The following is a 22,499-nucleotide window of genomic DNA, read 5'->3' as shown; positions in this document are numbered from 1 at the left end:
GTGGGTGCGGCTCACTGCTGCTGCAGATTTAAAGGGCTAGCCACTCGCATACGGACACGTATAAGGGAGCATGAAGCCATTAGGGGTACTAAGGTTACATTTAGCCCACTGTTACACAATGCTGTACATTAGGTGTTAGCTTGTAGCCTATCTGTTGCTAGCTAGCTATGTTTATAGCTACCTATGACGTTCTAGCAACAAAAAAAAAAAGCACAATTACAGATGCATTTAGTAATGTTTATTTGACCGACATTTCGCCCGTAACTTCGTCTGGCAGAGTCTCATACAATCGAAAATGGCAGTGTCTGCATTTATTGATTTTCGCTAGCCCATAGCAATAAATAAAAACTATAGATACATTCATTCTTTACAATAATTATGATGACTTCATATGTTTTATTTTATACAGTGAATGAGACATGCTCTTGTCCTCTCTATAGTACTCAGATGACAGGCAGCACATGTGTTTGGAGGGCAGGGCTTTGGAGGGAGAGCTAAGGGGAGGGGTGGAACTTTTTTTTTTTTTTCAAATCTAGCTCTCTCTTGATCGTTTCTCCAAACTTAAAAACTGCACAGTTTAGTCATTTTATCTTTTTTTTTTGTTTGTTTTGTTTCTTGAGTCTGTTAAATTTTTGTTCGCTGGGGCACTACCAATAATAAAATTCAATTGATTTCTGCACTGCTCCTGGCTGTCATCCTCCTTTTGTGCAGCGTCTGCTTTGCAGTGGCTAGGCCCAGTCGCAAACTCATAAAGAAGACTACTGCCAAAGACAATAAGAACTCAGCCATCAAACTGAAACCCCGCCTTATGCATATTGAATAAAGTCTTGAATTTCAATCCATCTCACACACACCCCCACCCCTAACCCCCCAACTGAATTTAATCCTGGACTACTATCCATACTGAATTTCACCCTCTAGTTTAACACAGGCACACCTAACACACTGATTATAATAGCAGATTCTGTCATAATTTTGCCACTGATAATTTGGCTCATAACTGATTGCAACGCTCACAGATTGGGGGTAGAAAATTGTAGGCTGACTCAAGGCTCTTCACAGTGATTCAGATCTTCAACTCCTCAAAAGCTGAAGCAATATAATTCTCTTTGTAAAATGAGCATTGGCCATACTGAAAATAATATTAACACAGAACTGCTACAATATAGATAATTTCCATGTTGTGCTTGTACCTATGTTTCATTGTCTTGAGTAAAAATTGGCAAAATAGTGGGTGGACTGCACATAATATCCATTTGAATATCTATTTATTTTGAACACTAAGTAACACAATTGCACAATAAGGGTGCTATAGTCACTGTAAAATGCAACTGTGAAATTTGGTAGTAACTCATGGTCATCGTGAATGAAGGCATGTCCAACTCTATTTCCTTGAATTGCATGACTAGAGACTGTAGTGCACCTGCAGTGCTACAGTCTCTGTTTTATGTGCTTATAAGCATCTGGGTAATACACTTTTTCCAGTGTTGTGCACTTTTGATCACACCACTGTGTTATTCTGTTAGGTAGCCTACCTTAAAACTGACTACTACAATTACTGTAAACTCCACACTGCATTCTGATATAAAGAAAGACCAGAATAGAATCAAAAAATTCACAAAGGAAATTGAAGTTTGAAGGTCACTGAAAATGAGTTTAAAAAAACTTTTCTAGAGAGATGCCAATTACTGCTGGTCTGATTGTAGGTCAACTTAATTTAGTTTAGTCTCTGGCTAAACTAAACAGTGTCTATTTTAAAATGAAGTAGCAGTAATGTAACAAAAATCATTGTTCAATTTCTTTAAATTTGCAGTTAAGGTAGCAACATGAGTTATGAAAATCTTCATTCTATTATGCTTGTCTCTATGGCTGAAATGTTCTACGTACTGTACATACATGCATTCATTTAACAAATTCACATATTCTCCTGTGTGTAGAAATTGTTTCTTTGTCTCAATCAATTTTCTCAATCAATCATGCAGTCTCATTTCCCTCAATGAATTGGTAAGGACACCAAAATAGCAGAATACACATCAAAAGGTCATCTAAGTGAGTTGAACTGCAAACAAATTATTTGTTTATAATTTCATTATCAAAGCCAAATGTTTTTTTTAATTGACATACCCCCCAGTACACTGGCCAACCTATGCTGATGCAAGCATGTTTATTGAAGACTGTAAAACCAAACCAGACAAAAATGAAAAATATTCCATGTGCAGAGGACAAAATCAGCAGTATTATACAGGCCTGTTAGCACTACTGTTGTCATTAAAACAGGGCTCTAAGGGGTTAAGACTATTCAATACATTCAATGACAGCTGAATAACAGGCAAATTTAAAAAATAAGAAAAAATAAAAACAGCAGTTTTAAATGTAGTTAACATGTACTAAGTTGAATAGCTCATAGCCTGGTTTGAGTGCTCGTGTTTAGAATACTACAAGACTACCTTCACACAAGTAACCTCTCACCTGACCTCACTCCCCCTCAATCTCACTCCGAGTCAAGCCCAAGGGTAATGTGGAAGCAGAGATCATGATTTTGCACCGAGAGTGACAACAACCTTTGCAGCAGCTGTCGCAGGCAGAGATGTGTTATTTAGATTCTTTAAATTGCCTCTGGGACAGTTCCTCCCTTTACGACAATGACCGACCCAGCTTAGTTCCATTACAAATATCACACGAACAAAGATACACTTCAGCAGGGTACTGTATTTGCCTTTTTTAAAGTTATGTGTCATGGCACCTTTCTAAACTGGGGACCTGCCTGTGAAAAAAAAAAAAATTATATGTACCACTATATTCAGAGGGTTTTTAAGGAATGAATACTTACGAACTCATAAAGGTGCAATATTTCATAAAATAATAGCACAGCTGAAAAAAATGACCTTACATTAAACAGGCCTGGGTGATGATTGCATGATTTCTTAAATTAAAATATAGAAATCCTTTTCAGAAAAACACAAGTTTCCTCTTTCCTCCACATTTCCTCTCAAACTCTGTCCAACACCCCCCCCCCCCCCACCCCCCCACCCAAAACACCACATTTGCCAAGACAGAGTGGCCTGGGAACCCCCTACCCACCTTCCCAGACATGATTTACCAGCCCCAAAATAAATTGGCTTCTCCGCATGGCAGTGTAATCTCTGTGCTCAGGGAGAATCCGAACCACAGAAAAGCCCTCTTTCCCAAAAGCAGGATGCATCCTAGTGGAAAAAATGTTGCAGCACTCCCTAAGATAAGTAACAATAGCCAACCAATAGTACTACAGGTCCCTAAGTATGGAATATAGAAAATAATAACCACTTTAACCTGATGTTGGTAGTTCTTTTAGTTAAATCACGGAACCAGGAACTGGAAACAACTTTCTATCTATCCGCTCTGTAATGGCCGTCAGTGAGAATGAACAAGAGCCAGGGAGAAACAGAACTGAGAGCCACTGCAGTCTTTTTATTACCTTCTGTTCCCTCCTATCAACAGAACAATGCAGCAGGATTGCAATCTGCTGATTGAATGAGGTCTTATTAGAGACAGATTAAGCACTGGAGTTGGGTGGCAGGATAAGAGGAGCGGTTAGCCGGGTTGCAACAATACACAAAAATCTTGCTTTGGAACATACTGCGGTATTGAATTCACAATTTGGTCGCATTTTTGTCGAGCAGAAGAAAAACTAAACGCAATTTTAAACTAAAGTATAAAATTGCTTTTCATTTCTTAAGAAAATGTCTCTCACCAGAGGGAACTTGGAGTTCTTGAATTTAAGTTCTGCACAAAGAAAAATAAAGTCCCACACTTGCTTTAAGGCGAGACTGTAACTGTTTGGGTCGCAGTGTGAGTGAACAATTCGGTGTGAATGCATGTACCGTTGTAGCCCTACCATAGACAGATACCCCTACCAGACATAGATTTTAGGAGCAGGAAAAAGAGAGGGATGGGCATTTAGTTATGGAGTGTGGTTTACTAGAGGCCACCCGTTTTCAGGTTGATACGCCCACTATGGACCAGATGCACAGAGCCGACAACAATTAGAGGTGTTTCATTACAGCAGCTGGAAGTGATGCTTCCTGCTGTTTGTCTTAATGCACATTAACCTTTTTTAGGGCTTAAAAAAACTTTTAGGAGCAAGCTTTCACAAACACCTCGGGGAAGGTGTTTACTTGGATGTACAAATTATTTCATAATTGTCTTTGTAACAGTATCTATGTTCTTAAATGCCTTCTATAGGGTTTGTTTTCAGCTCATGGTGCACGCAAAGCTCTAACTTGATTCCTTCAATAACAAATATAAGGTAAACTGTGGATATTTTTCAGAGAAAATACCCCTAAATGCTTTTCAATCTTTTATAGCCAAATTTTATATTAGGTCACTAAGTCCGTTGAATCTTGCTGATTATTGCCGCCACACAAGGAGTAATGACAACACACAATTCAGTCAGTAATTAACAACTATGTGCACACTAGCTAATTAATCACTTAACTCAAGTAGAATTATAGGTTGGCTAATTACAACAGTTATTGAACCATTTACAAAAAAGGCCTGGTGTCTGTCTAGGACAGTGAGAAAAATCCACCAGAAAATCAATACAGTGCCCGGTGTCTACCCAGCAGAGCACGGCATTACTGCAGATCCTCACAACACAATTGCACTGTGACAGACAATTCATTCAGCAAGTGGTCACGCAATCAATTCATCAATCAACTGGCCGTCTAATAACACAAAATAGCACTTGTGGAGAGGATCTAGGACAGCCAATCAGCTAATCAGGTGCCTCTGTAGCAGACTGACGGACACTAAACAACGCATGAACTAATGAATCAAAACGATGAAGCAATCAAACTCTCGGCACCATGGAGACGGTTGCCCACCATCAGGAATCAAGAACCGCTAACTCAATCCAACAACCAGTCAATCAATCAAATGGTAAATGAAGGAGCCAATCAGCACGAGGTTGAGCCTTACCCAGCAGCGTGAGGACGCAGGCAAGGATGGCGATGAGGGCGCCGGTGCTCAGCCCGGCAGGGAGTATGTACGCTTCGGCACTGCAGGACTGGGCGAGGCCGTCCGGGTCACAGTCGCAAACCCGGATGGACAAGGTGTTGGTGCTGCTAAGAGAGGGGCTGCCACTGTCCAGGATCAGGATGGGAAGCCGGTAAAGGAACTGCTCCTGGCGTCGAAATCCTCCCCGTTTCGTCAGGATGGAGGCTGTGTTGTCTGGGGAGAGCGCACGGCATAAAGCATTCAGTGATGTCACAATGGAGGTTTGCCGGTTCAAATCCCATAGTAAGATACTGCATTTGTAGAATGTTTGAAGTGTAAAATATAAGTAGTTTACAGGCGGTTGCCCAGGTAATGTTGGTGTCATTATGAGTAACAAAAATCATTAATTGTCACAGTTTACCATTTATAAGACCATTTCCAGCTAATACCTGGATACCTTAAAAAATAGTACAAATGTTTTGCAGAGCATCAACAGATGGATGATCATTATAATTAAACTGTTCCACCCCTGGTGTTAATCTCACAAATATGTTCAGTTCTCTACCACCTGGCACATAATCACGATGCAGAGAATCAATTTTTCAGCCACTGTTTTTCATATTATTATTTTTATCAGCATGCGCATGTCATTAAGGGACTTGGAAATGTACAACACACCATGCCTGAACCAGGCTTTTTAAGAATTTTCTGTGTTCATCAGACCTAATCCACACCCTTCTGTTTTTACTTTATATCATCTCATTTGAGACTTAAGATTTAGAGGCTGTGATACTCTCTGACAACATTTCATCATATGTGCAAAGACCTTTGACTCTAATTTCGACTCGTGCTGCTTATTCCACATTTTACTACATCAGCACTTGCAAAGCTGGCAGAAGTCACCCCTATGGAGACACGTGCCCCCTGTCCTCATGGACGTGCGGCCTCATTTGTCACTGCACAGGGGTCTTGCATGTTGGTGCACTATGAGCCCCATAGAGCCCCCCACCAATGCTCCTGATGTAATTCAGATAAAGGGATCTGGCTCCCAGATTGAACAACTGCACATAAGACGGACCGAATCCCCCTCTGCTATTACTCTTTCATTTCACCCCACCTTTTAATGTATTGATTTATTTCCTCTCTCTCTCTTCTGTCCACTACCAATGCTAGAGGCATTTCTTCTCCTCTGTATGCATGCAAAAACTGTACCGAACTGGCAGCACTTATGACCTGCAGGCTTTAATCGATTTAAACTGGCAGGGATAAATATTTATTGGCAATAAATAAAGGTAAGGAAGGTCCACGTACCTTTGTTGTCTCTGAGGGTGAAGTTGAGGTTCCCAGCAGCCTCTGCACTGAGAGCGAAGAAGAAACGGTGTCCGCTGGGCGGCTCATCTTTATCCACTGCGCTGATGGTTTGGATGACCTGACAGGACACAGCAGTAATTCCCAATTTCACACCATGCCACAACTTTGAGCACTCAGATCAAAAACGATTTCAGCATTTCTTATTTTAGAGAAATAATATATATACTGTATATAGGGATGCATGATGATATTGGAGTCATAGTGATATCAATCAGCACTGGCTGATTAGCTAAAATAATGGCCAAATGATGGGCTAATATAATGAAACAGTGTTAATGTTATTAACATGCCACAGTGCCGTGAAAAAGTATCTGCCCCCTTCCTGACATCCTCTATTATTGCATATGTGTCACACTGAATGATTTCAGATCTTTAGACAAAATGGAATATTAGACAAAGGGAACTTGAGTAAAAAAAATAAATATAAATATTATAAAATTATTATTTCAGGAAAAAAGATATCAAACACCCATATCACCCATGTGAAAAAGTAATTGCCTCCTTAAGATTAATAACTGGTTGCACTACCTTTAGCAGTAATAACTGTAATCAAACGCTTCCCATAATTTGATATCAGTCCTTTACATCACTGTGGAGGAAGTCAGGAAGGGGGCAAGTACACTTTCATGGCACCGTATGACGCAGATATGCAACGATATCAATGGTTGAGTATAAAATGGAAAATTCAGAGTATAAACGCAGCTGTAAGGGTGATACAGATGTTTATCACAGTCAACCACCAGGTGATAATATAAGCAGATTTTGCACTTTTTGTGCCATGATCTCCACTATCTGTGGTACCCTGATCTCTGTGTATTCTGCAGGTTAAGTATAGAGCACACCACTATCTCAAAACGTGGTCTAAGCACAGACTCAACCTACGACAAAGATCTTATAGCTGGGGGCCATCACTGTGGGTAAAATAAACAGGCTTATCTTATTTTTTATTTTCATAAGTGTTAAAATATGACCGTGTGGTTATCAAGATATATTATCACCATATTTTAGGACATGAAGCATTTACTCTGCAAATATTGAAGTTGCCTTCTGTATTATAGATCAATGATATTCACAATATGTTATTTTGAACATTTTTGAATGACATTTTTTTTTTCTTCATAAAATTATAAAGACCTATATAGATATATGTTAATTTTGTATTTCAATTTACTCTTTAATTACCACTAGAAAAAATGGGCCTGTGAATTATTTATTACTCCCTGATAAGGCAACTCTTCTCGTAAAATTTCTTAGCTGCTTGTCGTTATCGTCCCCTTACAACACGTTTTAACTAAGAAATACTCACCTATGAGCCTAGAGTAGATCAGTAGTGATCACCCATCTAGGAACTTGCTTTCAATTACTGTACTTCATGGAATGTATTAAAGGCCTGGAAGTTTGAAGGATAACTACATTCATGTTGCTCCAATCACTCAGTTACAGTGCAGTGCCACTAGAGAAACACTGATGTGTCTGTTCTGTGAGGGCCGTGATGTATTTCTAAGAGATTTCATTGTGAGGCTAGGCGAAGTGAGAATTACTCTGAGACATAAAATTACACGCAGACATAAACTTTACTGCTAGCGCATTCCTGTCAGAATGAGGCCCAAGAGCAAGATAAATTGTGGATTTAATGGGATTTTGTGTTTACACACTGCAATGTACAAGAACAAATAGGCATAAGGGCTGTCATGTCTTAATATTAGGTACTACAAATGCTGTAGACAGTAAACACATCAGAAAATAAATAAATACATGAAATCAAAAGCCCAAACTTCCCATACGGTTACAGATCCTTCTATTACCTTCTATTATCAAAACCACAGTGCAAGAAAAAGTGACACAACCGAGTTCTGTCAGCAGCACCACATATACCAAATGGCAACACACCATAACCAGGAAACATAAGGCACACGCAGACAAAATATATTACTACTCTCAAGGTGGAATGTTTTAAAGCTTTGGGGACCTGTTCTTAAAACATACCATCTGTTTATTCGCTCTAATGACAGAACTGTCTGCCGTTGCTTGGTTTAATGACTAAGTCTTCATTGTGGCCATCTTTTCAGTACCACAAAACAGCTACAAAACGCGAAATGGCAGAGGCAACAGAGAATAATTTTCCATCACAATTGAAACAATCTACCAAATTAAGGTGCTAATAGTGAAGTACTTTGTTCAGCCTTCTTCAATTAGCATCAATTGTCATGTTTTTCATTTCATTTTCATCTACAAATTGCATTTTAAGACATGTGATTTTGTAACTCACAAATATAAACAAATATCAATTATACCTTTGTGAAGTGTTCTAAGTGACTTATGTATTAACACTTGTCAGTAATGTTGTACTTTCTTTGATTTAATTCTACATATTATCCTGAGGCCAAACTCATACAGTATTCAAGTCTCAATAGAAACAGTGAAGCTTAGACTACCAAATGGCTTTTGATCCAGCCAAGGCAATTATATTTAGTTACAGCTGTTTCAGATATTTATTAAAACCCACTTTTTAAATGATCATGTGGTCCAGTCTCCCACACAACAGCTCTGACACTGGTGTGCATTATGAACATGCCTAATATTAATTTACTGTAATATTTCTGGTTAGTCAAACCAAATCTGGTTAGTTTCTATCTCTCTCTCGTTCTCTCTCCCCCCGAAGAGTGCACTGATGAAATTGTCATTATTTTAAAGGCTTCTTAAAACTGCTTTACAGCTTGCAATCAACAGTACAATCAAGTGCCTTTGTCTCCAAAATTGGTCTTCTTAAAGCAATTTGTAACTTAAGTTCCCATTCAGTTTCCCATTTTAACACTAAAACAGCCACACTTTGTCTTATGGCATTTGGGTGTACTGAATATCTGCCAATATCTTAAACATATTTTAAAGAAAGAAATAAAATAACAAATGCAACCATCAGTCCATTATCTATCATTATGCTACCCATCATGTCACTCTCAAATGTAATCTCATAAAACCATTTGATGCAGGCAGCGTTGTTTGAAGTCCATCAAAGCTATTAGAAGAAGGTTTTTTGGTGACAATGAGTGATGACTCCATCAAAACTATTAAACAAAATCCTTTTGGTTGTAATGTGTGAAATGAAGCAATTATCAGTAGCCTGCTAATTGCAGAATAATTGCGGAAGATAAAAGATTAATCTAATCCGATTAATATGATTAATATAAAACCACTATATTTCAGGTGGAGTCAACTGTATAAGTTCATTCATCCAAGTCTGACTAAAATTCAGTTCAAATGTATTTAGCAGAGCCAGTTGTATATTGCACTGCAGAAGAGAGTATGCATTTACCAATTTATCATGGCACAAAAAAAGAATGGATAGCATATGCATCAAAATTAGAATGAAACGGAGATATCTACAATTATTCCTATAAAAATTGATCTTGTTATCATACTTGGTGCTTCCATTATGTAAGTTGAAATGCGTGTTTTACATGCAAAGTTTTTGTCTTTGTATTGAAAAAATATACTATTTTTTTGTAAAGGTAGGCATAACATTGTAACATGGCAGGTTTTACATTGTTTCATGGTTTATATAACATTAACATACACATCGTACAGTAGGAATTACATTTACATGTTTAACATGCAAACACTAAAAGCCATTACTTGGGCAATACAAGTAGTACAAAACTACCAGCTGCTCTAGTGTTACAAGGCACAAAGGGAAATAAGTAAATGTTGTAGAGTTTGGATAGAGGTAATGACAGATATTTTCAGAGAGCTTGAATATAACTATGCAGCTAATATCCCTGTAGATTTAGAATGTGTAACTAAGATAAATAACTTCTCTCATTGTGTATGTTGACTGCTTCTTGCTTGCAACAATAATTTGGGTTATACATCAGAGGTGCGAGCATGTTCATATTTTAAGATAACCACTTTATCGGATATCCGTTCAATTAAGGTTATGGAACACATAAGTAAAATTATGACATTTATTGTGAATTCTTGGATTTAACCAGCACCAACCAATCACATTACACAGAATAATGCTGCACAATTCATTACACACAATGAATTCCAAAGATAGGTTAACTAGAGGAGAACACTGCTAATTTCATCCCCCCATGGATTTTACTCCAATTAGCTGTGAAACAATGAGTGGCAGCAGACTGAAATTGAGATGTGTGTTCATTCTCCCAGTCCATAAGAGCAATCCATGGAACTCTGAGCTCAGTACAGAGATCTCAAGAGGTCACTGCAGACATTGAGCCTCCCTTGAAAGACCATATTCATCTAGTCTAATAGCATTCTTTCTCTCTTTGATTAAAATCCTAGAAATGTAGCCACTTACACTCTTCATTTTTTGTTAATGATAAATAATCAAATCTCTCCCATAGACACACACAAGTCCAACGAGGCTATTCCAGCTTCTGGACTAAATAATCAGAAGAGTGTGAAATCAGTACTGTGTTACATGTATGCATGTGTACTAACATAAATGTGTCATCTACACGTCTACAAGTAATTAGGGGAAAAACAAAGCCAATGTGCATTAAAAGCCTCCACATGCTACTAAACAGTTATTGTCCTCTATCTGCACATTTTACAGAATAAAATGTGCACCATTAGCTACACACCAGAATCCTTGTGCCACATCTAAATTTTCAAAGGCTTACCGCTTACAACGTTGATGCAGGAAGTGTCACGAAATGACACGCTGGAGGAGTTTGCTGAAGTATGTAATGGCTACATCGGTGGAAATGATCACGGCGCGTGACCCTGGACATAAAATCAATTAATATTATGGCAGAGGACAGGCACACCAACAATCCATACAAAGAAGCGTCTCCAGGGATGGCCATTGCCATGCAAGGGGCTTAATTAGGGTGAAAGATGACAGGTTATTAGACTCAGGATCCCTTCTACAGTAATCAGTGTCAGGACAGCGAAGCGGTTGGCTTGTAATGTTATTATTTCTCATGATCAGCGCAATCCGGCGGCCGGTGTCGAGCCCCGGAACATCTGAAACAACCTTGCCGACAGAGAGCGTCCTGGGGGGGACGCATCCGTTGGGATAGGGCTGCACCTCAGTGTAATGTTTACTCGCGGCGATGGGATAACGCCCCCCCCTCCCCACCCCCCTACCCCAGCCCAATATGTGGCTCAATTATCTCAACTGCTGGGTGGCGGGCCAGAAGCTGAAAAAACGGGGCTCTGCCGACTCGGCTAGATTAGCGAATGCGAGCGGACCAGACCAAGCAGTGCCGGCCCCGCATAATACATTCTGCACACGCGTAGGGCTGAAGGGGTCTCCATGTAAACACAAACCTCATTTCACAGTGTATGATGATGTGACAAGGACAATCGAGGACAAGCCACTGGACAAATGAAGGTCGCTCTCGCTGGGGGGGGCGGGGGGGCGGACCGCGGCGCCGATCTCCTGCGTGCTCAGAGATCAAAGGTGAGTGAAACGGGGCGGCCCGCGCCGGTCTCGACCCGCGAGTCAGGCGGAAATGGATCGAACCGCCACCGAGGACACGGCGACACGACTGACATCACGCTTGACAGCAAGGTCCAGAGCGCGGCGGCACGACATTTGTGCTCTGACACGCTGCCGCTTTACGGTCATTTGCATACCATCTGTTTAAGATGCCGAGCGCTCCTGACAACACAAACTCGTGGCTATGCTTTGATGTGTCAAAGTGACACGCTGTCACAAACAAAATGTTCCCACTGCCTTGAATGGCGAGCGGTCCTGACAAACACAAACTAGTGGCTATGCCTTGATGTGTCAAAATGACACACTGTCATGAAAGAGACAGTTCCCAAACTGTTCCCAAACACTGCCAAAGAGTAAGCATGCAGGCATAAACATGTTGATTTAAGAAAAATGAAACCTTGATGTTTGAAAAGATATAATGACACAGAACTATATTTTTGTAATTGTGTGAAAGCTTGAATGACATGCATAAATTCTTTTGTTATTTTTATAAAAACAACTTTTCTTAGCTGGACCACTGCTGGGCTGTCCTATACACAAGGTATGTACGCTGCGTAAGGCCCTGCCTCCCTCCAAAGGGTTCTTGGCTTATGGCCTTCCTCCTACCCCAGTATGCAATCACAATAATCAGATGGACTAATAATCAGTGAATTACAGCAACAGGCAACCCATCACCCAATCACTGCACTCATGACACACAAAGAGAACCGAATACGTAAAGGATGGCATCCAAAATAAATTACAAATCAGGTGCCAAGAAAATAAAAAAAAGAAAAAGCCTCAGGATTAGGCACGGGCTACGTATACGATATTACCAATTTTTCAATAAATGTAATTTATTTGGTTTGGGTGCCCATTAAACATGGCTATTAGCTAGCTACCTGGAGCACCAGCTGTTCTCAAACTTTGTCTCATTCTAACATAAATGTTTTTAAATTGAGCTTTATTCATAAATACAAATGGGTTTCACAACACACTGTTCTTAGGTATAGCCTCAGCTGCAGAGCAGGATCATATCTTTAGCCAGATTACTTCCAAAAACATCATGAAATAACTACATTCAGAAACCTCAAGTACACATTCAAATCAATACCAGGATATAGCTGTATGTTTCATTTCAACCTTGGGGGAAACACTGCTAGACCACGTAGTCTCACATAGTCAAATGTCAAGTCTCACAAGCATACTGGATAGTCTAGCAATTCATTAATATGAAAGCATTGTGCATGACACGTCTCCCTGTATCCCAAACCTACGTGTCTTCTTTTCACAGAAGCTGGCTATAGTAATCTTGCTTTGTGATGTACCCTCAGGTGTCGACAGACCAATGCAATCAAACAATTCACACTGTGTAGCCCGTTTAGAGTATTTTTGACTGCAACATCATCAACAACAACAACATTCATTGTTAAAGAGCATTTAGAGACAAACTTCCTCTATTTGAGAAAATACTCAAACATTCATTCAAATAGTGGTAAGAATGTGCTATTTTGATGAAGTTTAGACTACTTAGTTCAGAGGATTTTTTATTTTATTTTGGGTAAGTGGCATTGGAGAGTTCATCCAACAGCATCTCACCTGTGGAGGGATAGATCAATACAATTTACAGGCTCTGGTCATGAGGCTCAATTGAAGCCATGCTAAGTTGGTAACACACAGTCTGCAATACAACTATAACCACTTGAGATGATGATGCCTTTCTAATGCCAATCTCATGCCATAGTCAGCTTCTCCCATTTTTATGTCAAAGTAATGCATTTTCTACCTCATCACACAGTGTTTTAATCCTCTACTCACAATGGCTAGAATCAGCTAGAACCATACACTCTTTCCTTCCTGTTCCAGTTGGACCCGTTGAAAAGCAAGGCTTGTGCATTGTGTCACTTCCCACAAACATAAAACACAGAGAAAGGTGCAATGCAAATGCTGTATCGTGTGATTCAAATGCTACTCAGTTACATTTAACATTAGAGCTACACAGATATCTTTCTAGATATTTACTCATTTAAGTTACACACGTGAAATAGATTTTATGTTGGGTAAAATGGCCTAGAACAGCCATTTGGAAATTATTTAATTGTTGTAACCTGTTTTTATATTAATTTATTTTTAAAAAGATCTAGATCTACCTGAATATATACATTCCTCATTTTCTGTTTAGCTTCATCATTTAGATAATGAATGCAACTTCCATATAGTCCTAAGACAATCACGTTTACCCCATAGGTCTATCTTACGTCAAGACACTGTCTCACCAGCAGGATGTGCTAATAAGGAACATTATTAAGTTTTTCATGTCCATTAGCAGGTTAATTAAAACGCAGCTAGCTGTTCCAGTGTTTGGTATTACAGCATATTGCCACTGTGCTGCAAGCTAGAAATCATGGTTTCACTGAATAAGTTTGAGTAATAATGACAGACGTGCAGTTGTTTCCCCCTTGACATGTCTCCAGTGCCCTGCAATATAAAATGTGGAGTTCCATTACAGTATGTTTAAAAAAACATCAGCTTTTCGCCAAATGACAAAAGATGGCCCGCCACACTGCCCAGCATGCGCGCCCGCCTGCCAGCCTCACTCACTGTGGGTTTGGACACATGTATTCAGCCCACCCGCTCTGCCCGCCCTCAGGAGTGAATATAGAGGACGACAATGAGAGGAGGTTTGACAGAAAGGACAGAAAGGGATCAGTTGTACTCTACCTGGCCCGGCTTGGCATTCTCACAGAGGAAGGTCTCGTACTCTATGGCGAAGACAGGGGCGTTGTCATTGATGTCCATCACAGTTATCACGGCGATGCCCTTTCCAACTTGGGTAGGGTCCTCTGCAATCAAGAAAAAAGGGGTGGTGAGAATATAGATAGGGCTGCATGCTCGCTAATTCATCATTATAAAACTTAGAAAGTCAGTGCTCCAAAGGGAGCACTCTAATTAAGATGCCAGTCAGGCAGGCACCAGGCATTGCTGTTTGAGAAGTGAAACGCTCAGAGCAAGCCTGACGACGCTCTTCAGCAAGCTTGTTTTCATCAGGTTTCCTCTTTTTTGCACATTTTCTATAAATGATGATTCATCTTTTTTATAATGTCAGAAACAGGATAGTTTCTCCCCCAAATCCTTTGTTCATCTTTTTTTTTGTCTATTACAGAATACTGTTTGAACTCTCTGTCAACACCAGAACACTATCGGCTACAAGCCGATAATTTAGCTCTGTGGTGCAATAAACAGCACTTTTTTTCCCCGGCAGGCCTCAGCTGATATATCACAAGAAAATTGAGATTCAGTGTCATGTCAGTGTCGTGTGATTGATGCCCCTATATCCACATTAACAACATTACAATGTCATTTTCATCAGCGTTACTGACAGATTTGACTGCACTAACAGCAAGCCATCTGGAGCATAGTGGAAATGGAGAAAGATATTTTTTTCCCTTACTTTCCTAAAGTGGATCCACGTAGGCGATACTGACACATCGCCCATGTGTGGACCTTATTGCTTGGATGTGATTGATTTGGTCGGATCTCACTTTCTACTACACACCTGGCACATTGCTTTTAAGATTTTTCATTGCGCAAAAAAATGGCTGCCTTTGATGGCTGAAACTTGTGCACCTCATTTAAACCCAAGGGGGGATGTCACCCCAAGAGGCCCATTACAGACAAACGCTGAAGCGCTGCGATATCAAGAATGGCTTACCCCGGGTTTACACTGCCATTGTTTGTCTCACCTCTGTCAGGGAAACACAAATGCCATTTTCAAATGCCTGTGAGACAGTCCCTTTAGTACTTTAGTAGGTTGACTCTGCTCCAAAGCACCACTGGCCCTAGGTGATCAGGACCTGTTTTTGTTTGTGCTGTTTGGAGCTGAGCCACCATAAATGTTTTTGTATGTGAATATGATATCACACCAATCTCCTGTTCACTCTGCTGTAAGACCACATCAACATGTCCATATGAACAAACTGCTATAGGTTCAACAGACTAGGAACATCTGATAGCAATTCCACTTTAAGTCATTCTGTGACTTTGGTAATGATTAGGCTCCCCATAGCTCTGGCGTAGCATTCTGTCTGAACCACAGCCTACGATAGCATATCAATAGTCAAAAGTCAATAGCTTTTCCCTCAAGGACAAAACAAAATGTCTGACAAAATGTCATATTTTGAGCTACCCCGAAGCCAAACACAGTAAATTGTCCAGCGTTAATTCAGCTTTAACAGAGTACATGAGTCTAATAGGTCTCATGTAAGAGTTAATTTAACACTGCACATTTTACTTTGTATCATTAGCACACATACACCTCCAGATTCCAATTAAAATCATTCTCTCTGCTATCATATGTGTATTTAATGAATGTTATATCTCTCCTTTTTGTGTAAGTTATTAAAAAAATTATTAAGTCAAGAACAGCTTCAGTTTTTTTCCTGTTTTCTAGTGGATTGTGGTGTAGTGAATTGTGTGCACCTGTTGCTGATTTAACAGGATGAAAGGGGAGGAGAAGGAGGAGGAGGAGACCCTGTGATTAATTATAAAGATTTTTTTTTTCCAGCATGATAGCGGTCGGGGATATGCAGGGGACTCTGTAGCATACGCGAGAGCATTGTGATTACTCAATTATGCCCACAGGACAAAGGAAATTATCTACTCTGACACAGTAATGATAGACAATACACTGACATATGGGCCTCTCGCATTGATGCTATAAAAAAGACAAGTGCAACCTCAGGGCACAGACTTGTATGCACATCTGCACACTGCAGTGCTGTATGCAGATGAAGGGAAATGTAAGTTATATCCCAGCTTGAATCAGCATGTTCTGCCAGACAGGGGAGATGCTGCTTGAAAAAAAAAAAAACACTGCACTATAAATATTAAAGCATTCCGTACACTCAGGGCTAAAACCATCGCCAGAACATGAGTGCACATTCCAGTTATGTCGTTGAAAAAGCAGCAGAATGCAACAAAATTTTCTGCTTCAATATCATTTCATTTGGTTTAATTTAATAATGGATCCACTGCACACAAGCACTTAAAATCTGAGGTTTAAAAAAAAATATATATATAATAGGGCAGGATTTAATGATGCCAATCCTACCCCATTATGATAAGCCTCCCCTTTTATCTGAGGTCTGAAATGTGATTCACAGTTCAGCTGAAAGACACTACATCAGCACATACTCTAACCCAAGTCAAGATCACAACCGCCCCCAAAAAGTCAATGTGTCTCGCTGTCATACATGGCTGAGATTGTGTTAAAACATGGAGTTGGCAGGGGCCACTCTTTTTGTCTGATAGGTAACCTGTGAACTAGTTTAGATGTGGCCAGTACAAATATTTTTTTCATGATCAGCTCACCAGCTGCTTCTTTTAAAACGTCAAAGCCCAGGCTAAATGATAAAATGTGCTAAACCAGTCCACAGGTTACCTATTCGACAAAAAGAGTAGCCCCTTGCAACCTCCATGACTGAACACAGTCTCAGCCACGACCTCACACGTGTGGCAGTTCAAGGGTAACTGTCGGATGCATACTACATCCTCGAACATAACACATAACATAAAATATCAGGCATATTATTTTACATACATACATACATACATACAGTATATGCATGTGTGTGTGCATGTAAAAAAAAGAAACATATCTGGTTATATGTTACATGCCAGGAAGCAGTAGGCATGAAACAGTGAACCTGGAAAACCTTGAAACATCTGCCACGCATGTGAGCACTCCAGGAAACAGGAGAATAAATAACAATTAAGCCCCTTTTTCTGCCCATCATCCCAATCGATATCCCCCCATGCCTCCGCCGCGGGCGTCCTGCGAGGGGCCGCGGCGCTCTCCGGCGAAGGTCGGCAGCGAAAGCGCCAGACGCGTGGCGGGGGAGAGAGAGAGCCCGAGCCATCCGAGGGAATTAGGGAAGGATTCAATCAAACCCGACGGCCTCCAGAGGAGCAGCAGAGAACCGACTACTCCCCAACCCCCCCCCCCCCCCCCCCCGCCCGAATGCCGAACACCCGCCCACCCCGGTTGGCTGTGCTGGAAAAGCATCTGTTCTCAGTTTGTCAGATCCGCTTCGCCGCAGAGAGAGATGAGGTGCGGCGAATGAGCCCAACGGTTACCGCAAATAAAATATTGACCGGCGCTCCCTCCATCACCCCCACCCCACCCCCAGGCCCCCCCACCCCCAAAAGCATCTCCTTAGTCACTACTTCTACACTAAGATGTGGAGTGAGGAAGAGAATGATGAAGAAAGAAGAAGAAGAAAGGGATAAAAGAAAGACAGAAAGACTTCTGAGTAGTATCTACCTTTAGCTATTGCCATAATAATGGATATTGACGGCTGTTCCTGGTTCTATTGGTACAATTGTCATTTAACAAGTATGCTTTCTTGGATCTTAAGATGAAGTTTCCATATAATAAAATGATTCTAACTGTTTTGTATTTCAAACCTGTTTTATTTTCTCATGTAATAATAATATGTATAAGCACATATTAGATTCAACAGAGCAAGTTTTTGAGACAGATCATTATGTTTGTAAAGCATTGCTTTACTCTGTGACATGCGATGCATATCCGTCCAGTTACAGAGCATAAAATGTACCTTTCATGACATGCCAATGAGTGTCCAGCCAAGGGGCAGCAGTCACATTTCTGCAGCTCATCACTGAGTGCGAGTCAGCTCTGACTCAGCCTTCTCCCGCGGCTCTAAGCGGCCAAAAAGTCTAAGTGACTTTTAAGTGGACAAATTAAAATTCCCCGTCGCTGACAGCGATAGAGCCGCGAGGCTCCTGTGGCAACCTACATGTCTCTGCATCTTAATGTCAGTGGGGAGGAAGCGGGCCGGAGGGAGAGGGAGGGGGGGTTGGGGGTGGGTTGGGGGGTGGGCAGAGGTCGGTGAAAGCAGGACAAGACAAAGGCTCTGTACTCACGACTTTCCATGGCGAAAATGGTGATGTTGTGCACGGCGTTGACTTCTCTGTCCAGTGGTTTGGCTGTGCTAATGACTCCAGTCAGGGCATCAATGTTGAAAAACCTCTCCAGGTCGGTATTCCGGTCAATGGAGTATCTGAAAGCCCCAGACAGCATTTCATTTATTTATTCATTTATTTTATTTTATTTTTATTTTTTAAATCTATGCATTTATTTTATTTTTATTTTGTTATCATCCGCCATTTTTTAAATTTCATTCAGTATTCAGTACACATGCATTTGCTTTTAAGTCACAGTTAGTACTGCTTGAATTTAAAACATTCTACAATGTAAAATACTGTATTACTGAATGAACACCAAGGACATGTTTTACTGTTTTCTTTGAACCGGAGTCATTTCTGCCAAAGCTCGTATTATGTGGATTAGACCTTCATATATTAATCACATACTTTTCATTTTTTCTTGTTCATAAGGCAGCGAATGTCCAAAGCAAAATTCACAGCTCAGTGTTGCTTAGATTCACTTTCTTTTTATGCCTTTCTTTATATAACATTTACACTTAAAAGTCAGGTCCACACTTATGTTTTTACAATTCAATATTGTACAAGTAACTGGCCCTGAAGCCATTCGTGGTGCTAGCCGACATGAATGCCTCTTTGTTGTTGGCACTCTTTCTAGAAAAGAACATGCAGAGGGCAGGGCACAGGGAACGGGTCAGTCGGCTCATGTAAGCACCTAGAGCACAAGCCCTCTGCGGAGTGACGTACCCCTGGTCCAGCGCTGAAGCCAGACCACGGTAGTGTCGGCTGAGGAAGACAGATCCGCCAGCAGCACATAACCAGCTTTAGCGTTTCCCAGGGAGGGAGGATTTCAATCGGTGAGATATTCCCCACCTCATTCTGTAAGAGTGGCTCCTTCTCTCAACTGAGTGCTTGTAAGCTGCCTGTACCAGCAGCATTAAGTGCGCTAATTTTCCAGAACATTCCAGTTCAACTGGCATGGACTCCAGAACCAAAGGTAATGACAACATGCTGACCTTTTTTTATCTAAAAGTACAATTTAGGATTGCAAATAGGGAGTCTAAAAACACAGCGAGGCAAAAATATGTTTGGAAAAAATTAAAATAAAAAGTTGATCAATAAGGATATTTAAAATCTCAGCAAAGTCAGCTGGTGGTCCCTCACCTGATGGCACTGTTGGAGGCGTCGGGGTCATGTGCCGAGACTGTCCCGATGATGGTGCCCACCTTGGCAGCCTCAGAGACCACCATCTTGCTGAGCGGAGAGGAGAAGACGGGCGGCTCGTCCACATCCTCCACCGTCACCCGCACTGTCGCTGTGTCGCTAAACGGGCCCAGGTTCAGGAACTGTGGGTCGATGTGCCGGTTCGTTGCCTCAATCCGCAGTGAGTAGCTGGCCTTAGTCTCAAAATCCATGGGCTATAGATTTGTATATATAAAAAATCGCATATCAAAAAGGTAAAAAAAAAAAAGCAAGAGAAAAGGAAACAAATGATTCAGTTGATGCACTGCAAATGCAAATCAGGAAGCCTCCCATATAATTTTACTATTTTAACTGCATCGTGACTTTGACCCAATGTATTTACAGTATCACTTGCTCACGCAAGTGCATATTTCATCCAGACATTCATATTGACTCAGCCTGACAAGAAGGAAACACATAGACTGCTAAAAAAGAGAAAGCCTCAAACGTTTCTATTTTTGTGCTTCGGGCTTAATGTGTTTCCCGTGTTGGAGTTATAAATATCAAATAAATGGCTTTCAGATAGCATTTATGGCAGTGTGACACATTCACAATTGACGGTATGACTGTCCACTCTAGGGTCTTCTTTCATCTCGGCAGGGATAGCCCCAAATGAGAACACTGAGAACATGACTTCCGCAGCCACGAGCAATTAATTCTGGCAGTCGCATCTGTTGCTTTCAGCAAGAAAACAAAGATGGGCTATGGGAGTCAATGGCTCTGGCAGCAGTTCAAAGATGGAGGTCACAGATTTAAAGCTGTGGCATTAATAAACTTCCTTTATTTCTGTGCGAATGAGCAGCGCTGAGAGAGATATTTTCATCAGCTTAAATCCCTCAGTGATAGCCGGCTGTTGTAACTAGCGGGGCTGAATTATGCTTTTTCAGTTAATGGATGTGTTTGATTTCACACTCTATTTCAACAACTCTATTAATGTTTTTGTGCCATCAAGCCATGTGGCCTGACTAATACCCAGTAATGTTTTATTATAGGTATGCTACCAGTAGTATGCAAGCTCTCTTCTGCTGTTGGAAAAGAAACAACTCCAAACTAAGTTTTGTAAATAAATAAATACATAAATAAAAATAAACAATGGAAAGGGATCCCAGATAGCCAATGACATTAAACAATCAAAAAATATATCTCTGTATTTTTCTTCAAGTACTGAGAGCATTGCTGGTGATTTATCTATTTTGTGATGGTAGAGCAAAATAGATAAGTGATGGAAAATTATGGATGCTTATTTGCTAGGACCTGGTTACATGCAATCCATACCTTTTGCAGAGTTAAGACTCCTTCCTGTGTGTCTTTGTCAGTGGACACTCTGAACATCCCTAGACCGTCCCCATCCATAATCCTGTAGTCCATTTCTGCATTGGAGCCAATATCGGCGTCAGCCGCTTTTATCTTGACCACCACTGATCCCACAGGCTGGGTCTCTGGCACCGTGTACTGATAGGACTCTGCAAAAAAAAAAAAAAAAAAAAAAACCCCAGCAGTTATTGATGAGGCTATTTTATTTCTCTTATCACAGGGCTGTTAAACCCTGTCCATGCTAACCGCAATGTTCATTTCTACCGCTTCTCCACTAGACTGGACCTGTCTCGTTGATGGACGTTGCCTCCCTTCCCACACTCTAGGTTCCTCCCGCTCGTACGGTCACATGTCCTCAAGGCTATTTGTACACATCACTCACTCACTGCTCTGGAGTAATCGGTTGGCAGTCCTCCTTTTTTTTTTTGGTTTAAAAAAGTTTTGCACGCTGGGACTCGAACGGTCCGAATACTGTAGCCTGGTGTGCTGTTGCAAGAAGAGCGAGGAGCGTGGAGCAAGCGCTTTTTATTTACAGGTCCATTCATCATTCGCATCGCGCTTATTGCTGTAGGGCCTCCATGGCTTCTCTCTGATCAGGAGTACTTGCACTGACAGACTCGTGCTATACAGTTCGTGTGGAAGCGGCGCACGTCCATGGCCAGACGAATTCATTTTCATTTCACCTGCCCCAGGTGTTTATTCCTCACTCTACTTCCTTTGGCTCTGGGAAACTGAATTTACATTGCCCATGAATGAGAGTGGATATCTCAACACCTTGTCCACCTTTTCCAACACCTAAGACAAGTAGACAATGCATCTCTGGTCTTCTGGACCTGCACAGTGAAGTTGTACAGTCACCTGGAATTCTGAACCTCCGCAAACCAGATTACATGCTCCTCCTTCCCATTAATAATATTCATAATATTATTATGCCCAATTGCAGCAGTGATGTTCATCTCCCTGTTATTTACCCCAGCATTTCCATCAGTCATGCTCCCTGTGCTAATTTCCCACCGATGCTGTTCGCTTGTGCGTAATCTTTGTGATGGCTTTTTAATTCGCCATGGAATGAATGGCTGTTCTTTAAAAGACAAAAAAATGTTTCCTTTAGCGGGGCCCCCACCCTCCCGCAGCCGGGCCCACGATGTTTGGACCACCTTGCCTCCGGGAGTGGATTCCCAGA

General features: G+C 40.9%; 1 protein-coding gene and 1 long non-coding RNA gene across 2 annotated transcripts in view; both read right to left on the bottom strand.

Annotated features, from left to right (window-relative positions):
• LOC118224656 (cadherin-7-like) overlaps positions 1-22,499 on the bottom strand; it is a 92,187-nt gene that overhangs the window by 5,717 nt on the left and 63,971 nt on the right. The window contains exons 7-12 of the mRNA XM_035412261.1: positions 21,278-21,465; positions 19,925-20,178; positions 18,740-18,876; positions 14,516-14,637; positions 6,286-6,403; positions 4,957-5,208 (exon numbers count right to left, since the gene is read on the bottom strand). Coding sequence (XP_035268152.1) covers positions 4,957-5,208; positions 6,286-6,403; positions 14,516-14,637; positions 18,740-18,876; positions 19,925-20,178; positions 21,278-21,465 — 1,071 coding nt within the window. The remainder of the gene's footprint in view (positions 1-4,956; positions 5,209-6,285; positions 6,404-14,515; positions 14,638-18,739; positions 18,877-19,924; positions 20,179-21,277; positions 21,466-22,499) is intronic.
• LOC118224659 lies at positions 2,690-3,400 on the bottom strand. Its single transcript, XR_004764678.1, has 3 exons — positions 3,310-3,400; positions 3,082-3,203; positions 2,690-2,764 (listed from the first exon to the last, which is right to left on the bottom strand). It is a non-coding gene; the product is annotated as an uncharacterized LOC118224659 (long non-coding RNA).

The sequence above is a fragment of the Anguilla anguilla genome, chromosome 4, assembly GCF_013347855.1.
Source record: "Anguilla anguilla isolate fAngAng1 chromosome 4, fAngAng1.pri, whole genome shotgun sequence".
In the NCBI taxonomy this organism is placed as follows: Eukaryota; Metazoa; Chordata; class Actinopteri; order Anguilliformes; family Anguillidae; genus Anguilla; species Anguilla anguilla.
Note: the sequence above shows the minus strand (reverse complement) of the source record. Positions and strands in the feature narration are given on the sequence as shown.